The sequence below is a fragment of the Talpa occidentalis genome, unplaced genomic scaffold, assembly GCF_014898055.3.
Source record: "Talpa occidentalis isolate TD23 unplaced genomic scaffold, MPIMG_talOcc4v2.1 talOcc4.5, whole genome shotgun sequence".
Lineage (NCBI taxonomy): Eukaryota > Metazoa > Chordata > Mammalia > Eulipotyphla > Talpidae > Talpa > Talpa occidentalis.
Genome location: NW_023604861.1, coordinates 29,991,088 through 29,999,167, shown reverse-complemented (window position 1 = coordinate 29,999,167; position 8,080 = coordinate 29,991,088). Strand labels below are relative to the sequence as shown.

Here is an 8,080-nt window from a genome sequence, read left to right as displayed (position 1 = left end):
TGGATGTTAACCAAGAATTAACACACTACAATCAGGAATTCAGAACATTTATTGCAAGAGCTGAATAATTGTAAATAACGTAGAACTGGCAAAGCAGTAACAAGGATAATTGTTTAGATATTTATTCTGTCAAAGTCATCAAACACCCCTCACAAACCGACAAAAATGTACTGCAATAAGCAATGCACCCCTACCCATTATTTTCCATTATACTGTGGAAAAATGTGAATTGCTATTTACAAAGTAATTTTATTTTTGGTAAGAACAAATTACTATCAGATTAGCAAACCTTTTTTATATTTTTATTGTATTTTTAACTTTTAAACTGATGTTGAACTGTGGCATTAAGATAACTTTCACTTCTTTCAATAAAGACATTTTGTTGCATGCTATTTATTTGTTTAATCATCTGTCATGCCTTAACAAAAACCTCCTAAGAATGTTCAAATTTGGATTTGTTTTGCACGTGCAACTGAGATCTTATTAACATTAGCTGTCACTCTGTTGGTTTGACCCAAGTGACGAGATGCTGGTACCTGCCAGGCATTGACCAACTATGATAACAAACAGTTAAACAGCAATAATTAGAGATTTATCCCTTTATTTCCCCCAACTAGCCTACCTGGAGAATGTTCTGTTACATCATGAAGGCACAACACATTAAATATTTTGTGGCTATGGTCTAACACTTGTGTTACAACAACATTATTGTATATGAGGATCAACACAAACTGTCATTTCAACAAAGTTGTAGACACACATTTGCCCAATTGAAACTATTTTTGAATGGTGATTTTTTCAATATATGCTAATTTTGATACATTAGTTTTGCATGAGTGACAAGTACAGGATATTATATCACTTTCTGAAGGATAACACATTCCCATTTCTCTCTCACTTAATGCTACTAATTAAGTGATTTTGCTTTTGCCTACTTTGAAAATAAGGATGTCAAGAAAATCGGTTCTGAATTTCCAAGCTTTTGCAGAAGTCTTTTTTATATAAAGTTTTTACTTTTTATATATTTTTTTTACAGAATTCAAGCATCATAAGCTACCATAAAAGAAGTAAAATTCCAGAACCTTTTTTTAAACACAAGTGTTTGAGATCCTTTGACCAATGTGTGTCAAGACAGACTATAACGCAGAAACACCTCACTAAAAGAAACAAAAATAACAACAAAGAAGCAAAGTAAGTAAAAAGGAAAGAAGCAACCATAAAACACAGAATTATGTTACAACATTTTTTAGGTGAAAGCTATAAGTACACAAAAGTTGTTAATAATAACTTGCTTCTATTTACAAATACTTTAACACTGATTGACTTACAAGTGTCCACTAATGTTGTTAACAGCACGATAGTTTTAATGCTTATCTTTTTAAATTTCATTTGAATTATAATGTCAAGTATAGCAGTCCCAGCACAAATCAATGACAAAAAGAGCACAATTTTCTAACTGGATATGTTTGTCAATCACTCTAATCCATGGAACTTTCTTACTCTCCAAATGCATATTCTATTGTTTATAGCAGCAGTCCAGGGTCAAAATAAAATGCAATTTTTAAAAAAAGGATATTTGCACGATGGAGAGATCTCTAAAGAGTTTAATCAATTCTAGTAAACAAGATCACATGGCTAGTAGAACTATCTTCTCTCTTACATTGTAAAATATTATATCCTCCATGGTGCTAACAGAAAGTTATGGATATCCCTGCTATAAAGGGCATAGTTGTAGAGATCTATTGAATACATAAAGCTCTGACACACACAGTATTAGCATGTCTATTTAGATTAAAGTTATTAGGTCCCATATAGCCTTTTAGAGTTGGTGCTCCTTTGGACTCTCAATAGCACCTCCTGCTTGCTTATAAGACTTCAGATTTGCCAGAGGGATGTCTGTCATGTGGCTGCCATTGTTGAAATGGCCTTCATTGGAGCCATACTGCTTACGGTCATTGAACTGGTTCCTGTTGCTGTCTTCTTTCCACGCTCTGGTCAGGGTGTGCCCATTCACAAGCTTGTCCTTCTTGACCCATTCTTTCTGGGGTGCAAAGGTCGAGAGAGGAGATTTAGGGTGTTGATATGGACCCAAACCAGGAGGCATCCAGCAATTATCAGAATGACCCAAAACTAAGCACTCTTGGGTACACATCTCTGTAGCTTCAGCTAATCCTCGGGGGCCCAGAGGCCCATCTACAGATAACAAGAGACAGAGAAAATAAGAAAAGAAAGTGGTTAGAATTGTCATTTAAAATTATCTCCTAGAGAAAAGTGCATTAGTGATCTCATTTTCTCATTAAAAGCATGTTAAGTAACTCAAAGATATTCTTTCTCTTCTTTTTCAGAGTGACACAGACGAATTACAGTACTTGTTGCAGAGGTAAGGATTATCTATTTTCTTCCATAAACCTCCATTCCTCCAGAAAAATAGGTAAATAGATAATCAGATACATACATAGAAAGGCATTTATGGGTCAATAGGTGTACCATAATTTATCATTTCTGATCAACCCTTCCTATGTATTATTTTTAATATTTGTTTTAATTTCCCATTTAAAAGTTCATATTTATGGGAGATTATAATATAAAACATGTACGTGCAATGCTGAAGAATATGTAAACACCATGAAAATAAAATAGGAAAGTGCTATTTTAAAATACCATTAAAATACTCTAAATGGTTAAATAAAACATTAGTTTTCCATAAAATACTTGATTTGTATAAACAAAATCACATGTAAATAATTTTGCAACATTTAAAAATTAATAATTTTAAAGAATATTTAGCAGAAGGAGGTTAGTAAAGGCATTCTTGTTCTTTAAGCACCTTGAAAACTCAATGAATAAGGAAGCCATTTACATTTAATGACAGAATTGGATTCCAACAGAGCTCAACTTATTTTCCGAATATCTAAGTACATAAAGTCAAAGCAAAGTTGCAAATTGGATGGCATGCGGTCTTAAGGGTGGGGAGTCACCACAGACAGATCTCCCTCCCAACTCCCCTTACTGGCAGTGAATTGAAAACATAAACCTTAATCAAAACTTCAAAACTAGACTCTTTTCTGTTAGTGTAAAGAGTAAGTCAGTCCTTTACTGAAAACAACAATAGTCAAATGGTTAAGGAAAAACTTGTTTTTCTGTTGCTTCCCCTCCCCCCCTTGATTAAACAGTCAAGTGATAAGTGATAGCTTGGAAATTAGGAATTGATTTTACGAAGGAGGTTAAGTGGATAGGCAAGACTGCCTGAGGTATAAAGCATTTTCAAAAGCAGAGTCATCAGAATAAAAATGTACAAGAAAATGAAGAAAACACACCTGAAAGTATGCTAAGTCAACAATTAAAATAATTAAAAACTCGAATGCAGGTCTTCACTAAAACCCAGGTTAGCACTGATGACCTTTTTAAGAATCCAGTTTTGTTAGGGAGTTATATTATTTATTTTAATAATATTCTACTTAATTTCTTGCTTGGGAAAAATGCCTGCTTAAATAGGCAACAGTGTTGGCAAATAGCTGATACAACAAAACATAAAAATTATAATGGACACTGTTGATGTGATAAAAATGTGGCTAAAATGTATTACTTCATACAAACTTAAAATTTTAGTTATTTTCAAAATCTAAAATAACCTCAAAATTCCTTCCTATCTAATCACCTCAAAAATAGTTTCATTTTGTTTAAATACACTTTCATTAATTAAAATTACTTCTCTTGGGCCTCCCTGGTGGTGCAAGGGGTTAAGCATAACACTATGAAGCAAGCCATAGCCTCTGCAGCAAGAGTTCGATCCCCACCCTGCCAGAGAGCAACCCATATAGCACAACAGACCTCTCCTGGCTGACCTGCTGCTCCCCTCAGCAGTGTACTTCAGTCAGTCTGCCTGTTCTGTTCCCCACTCTGTCTCTGGTGAATCCTGTCATGCACCCCCCATCTCTGGCCTGTACCCCAGCTCTTATATGAATAAATAAATAAATCTTTAAAAAAATAAAATTACTTCTCTCACATACTTCCAACGATTGCTTACTTCCTAGGTTATTTAATTTAAAGTTCTCTATGAGCCTTTCTTGGTCCTTCATGTTCTGCCCATATTTTAAAAGTTCAAACAAATTTCTCCTTTTTAGATTCTCACTGGTGTGCTTGTGTCCACAGAGCTAATACATTTTACTGAAACAAATGCATGATCACAGGCTTAGCAGACACTTTTTGCCTGACTTGTTGTCATCTAACTGCTGACACTGAATTGTCAGTGTGTGTCCCACATAGCAGAGCAGGCTTCCAAAACTACACAAATTCTTGTCTTGTGCAGTTTGAAGATTTTCATAAATAAATCTTTCCTTATTGATGAATAACAAATTTACTAATTGAGGTCCCTCATCTCTTGTTTTAATACCACTTTTACCTTTTGGGGATTGGGGCAAGTTCTATACCTTCAGGAGTCTAAGATTTTTACTTCTATTTCTTCCCACCTGGGCTGAAAATCTATTGATGAAAAAAAGATGGGTTCAGTTTGTGACTCCTCAGCTCACGAATAGCGATGATCTAGGAACAATGTTAATTGACAATTTAATTGTCAATTAAAATTTTATGAGGTTGAAAATGTTTTGGTAAATTTTTAAAGATATCCTCTGCCTAAAGACAGACCTTAAGTAATATAATAGAAGATTATATGCTGATTTCAGACACATCAGACCAAAATCTTCCTCAAGAATAAATCTCTTAAACAAGCAGTACATGTCAGTTAATAAATGAATGAACCTCTCTGTTAAATATATTTAATCCTTTCTAAATATCAATGGAGATAAAGTAGTTAATTACAAGAGGTCTATAAACCAAGCCTTAACCTTTACTTTTCCAGAACCATTAAGAAGTTATTTTTTGTTTTTAAAGATTTTATTTTACTTATTTATGCATAGAAGAAATGGGTGTAGGCCAGAGATGCAGGTGGTGAGAGGATTCACCAGAGACAGAGTGGGGAGCAGAACAGGCAGATCTACTGAAATACATATCTGAGGGGAGCAGTGAGCACCTCAGGAGGGGTCTGCTGCACCATATGTGGGTTAGCTACCTGGCTGGGGATCAAACTCATGCTGTCAAGGTGAATGCACTGACTTAACCCCTAGGCCAAAGGAGGCCCAAGAAGTTTTACTTTCATTGTTAACTTCTCCAAAGGGGAAAAAATATCAGCTACTTCAGAAATATCAATAGAATTAGATATTGGGCCTCCCCTGGCTGTGCAGCGGTTGAACGCTGGGCTGCGAAGCTGCCCGCGGCCTCTGCAGCGCCAGTTCGATCCCCAGCAGCCGGCGAAGGTCCCACATGGCGGGCAGACCTCTCCTGTCTCACCCACTGCTCCCCTCAGCAGTGTATTTCTCAGTCTGCCTGTTCCGTTCCCTGCTCTGGCTCTGGTGAATTCTCTCACCCTCCAGCACTTCTGACTGTACCCAGTGTTTGTATAAATAAATAAATAAATCTTTAAAAAAAAAAGAATTAGATATTGACTGAATATATCATAAAAGGGAAAATATACAAGATTATTTTTTAAATAGCCTTCCTTATCCAACATACATTGCCACCCTTTTATAATAAGAAATTTTACCTAAATATTGAGAACAATGTGTTTTTGTGTATATGAAATATATGTGGTCCTCAAGTCTTCAACATTGAATGATACATTTTTTTAAAGAACTGATCACACTTATTTATTCCATAAATATTTACTGGACCTGTACTATCTGCCGACACTGTGACAGGCACCAGGAACACAGCAATGAACCAAGTAGTTGTCAACTCTATTCACATGGAACTTTCAGTCTATACTGAGAAACAAATAATTGCCTTAAAAATAGTGAACCCAGAGGACAGAAAAAGGAGGAGGTATTATTGGCAAAGAGAAGGAGGTTTAAGTTCTTACACATTATTGACAATTTTAAACATTTATAGTTAAAATTTGTAATTTTATACAAAATCTTTAACTTGCCACTAAATAATGCTAATGAGTTTCTTGCCACTAAATAATACTAATTTCTGTTTGAGAATTGTGGTTCCTATAATTAATTTCTTCAAATAAATTTCAAAGTGTTGATAAAGTTTGAAAATACATTTATATATAAGTTTTGTAGTTTCTAGATGAGTTATTTTTTTAGGTATTGTATAAGATTTAAATATGGAACACAATGACACCAGATGTTTTTCTTGCTTACAACTCCAAAGCAGAAATGGCCATTAGGTAAGGCACACAGAGGACTGAACAGGGTAACAGCAAGATGGAAATTACAGGGTGCAGGTCATGTTTGGTGAGTGGTTATGATTTAGGTAAATTTCCAGGACTCTAGTCTAATTGACTCATTGGAATAATCTCTCAGGCTTCAGGGCATGGGGTTTGTCCCATATTATGTGGTACCCAAGTCTTTGGACAATGAGGTCATCTGTATAATGACCCAGTAATGTAAGAACCCCAAGAACTGGTAGAGTGTGCTGTTTGACAAGGGAAACTGACCAATCTCTATCCAAAGCCTAAGACAGTATAGTCACATGTTGATTCTCTATTATGCACACCTGAAACTTGTATGCTGTTATAATGCAATGTTACTTCAATAACAAACAAATCAAAAAGCTACTTTATACCAATTTGCTTATAGACTGACCATGTGTGCTGTGTTGTTGGAAAACATACTTTGCAATTTTTTATTTGGGAATGTGACATTAAATTAAAAATGTACTTTTATGTGGGCCTATATATGTAATTCCCAGTAGTTGTCCTGATAGTAGAAGGAAACACACATACACACACACACACATTTTATTTGGGGGAAAAACAATGCTTTCAAGATCTTGTTGATACAATGTGTCATGTTTGTTAAGAAAAAGAAAAATTAATTTGATGAGAGCTATTAAAATGAAAATAGTCATTTCACTGGTTTCCTAAGATAATCCCTCTCCTTTTCCATAAAATATATAGCATTTAAAACTTTGTGAAAATTTTGTTAACACTGTAAAAAGTAGATTGTAAGGGGCAGGAATGGGCACAATGAAGGTTTTCTATGACCTGAGCAGACCGGGCAAAGGAGGAGAGAGTCCTGGAGCCCTCAGTGGCTTTTCAGGCTTTTATTGGGATTTGCCAGGTAGGGGTGCTGGGGGGACTCCTGGCCCCCAGCCAGTCTTCGCTCTGGGCTCTCTGGTGCCTTGTTCTCCACTCCTCGTGGTTCTCCTCCTGCTTCTCTGCTTCTCTTAGCTTCTGCGGGTGTCCCCGTGACACCGCCCTTATAAGCCATGTCTTAGTCCAGGTGAATCCCATCTACATATGCCCACACCCTATTCCAGGTGCCTGCCATCAGGCATGCATTCAGGACTGCAGGGTTCTGTCATCTATCCTAATGGTGGGAGGGCAGAAAAGCCTGATACTTTTTACCTTATCCTACATAGATGCACACAGTATTTTTTTATCTTTGACATGTAATCATTTTTAATGCTACTACTATCAATAATTATCTTACTTGGTGAATAGTTATACTATTTACCGTACATAAATTCCCTTTAGAAGATTTTTTTGAATATCTAACATTCTGATACATGTATCAGATACGGTGCTGGATTTTTAATGTCTTGAGATTTTACATGTATGTGAATGTGTGCTTGTCTTTCCTCTGTCCCATAATACCTGTTTAGAATTCAGATCAGGATTCTAAACTGTTTATTAATACTATAATTTCATAATCATCACAATATATTTCAATTCTTTTAAAAATAATAATCAAAATCTCCTACCATGATTTTTTGCACACTAAAATATTTATTGATTTTCTTAAAAACAAAAATTATTTGTTTCCTTTCACAAGCTGAGTTTGGTTATTGCTCCTGGGTTTTGTTTTGTGTGAAGACATAAGTACCGATAAAACTATAAAAGCCATCTGTCTTTGCATTCAAATGTTGAAAGTACAAAACAGAAAGCTTCTTGAAAGTTGTCTTCGTTAATATTTATATCAGGTGTCAATATATTTGCCTCTCCATCTTTGCACAACTCATCTTATCACTCAGAACCAAACAAAATACTTTTCCTATGGCTTAAGCATCAACAGCT

The 8,080-nt window shown here is 35.3% G+C and overlaps 1 protein-coding gene across 5 annotated transcripts in view; it reads right to left on the bottom strand.

The window, feature by feature from the left end:
• Window positions 1-317: 317 nt before the first annotated feature.
• The window catches only part of PCDH9 (protocadherin 9), an 858,927-nt gene continuing 851,164 nt past the window's right edge, over window positions 318-8,080 (bottom strand). For all 5 annotated transcript variants that reach the window (XM_054701649.1, XM_054701652.1, XM_054701651.1 and 2 more), the window contains one exon: window positions 318-2,193. In XM_054701649.1, coding sequence (XP_054557624.1) covers window positions 1,820-2,193 — 374 coding nt within the window. In that variant the 3' untranslated portion in view covers window positions 318-1,819. The remainder of the gene's footprint in view (window positions 2,194-8,080) is intronic.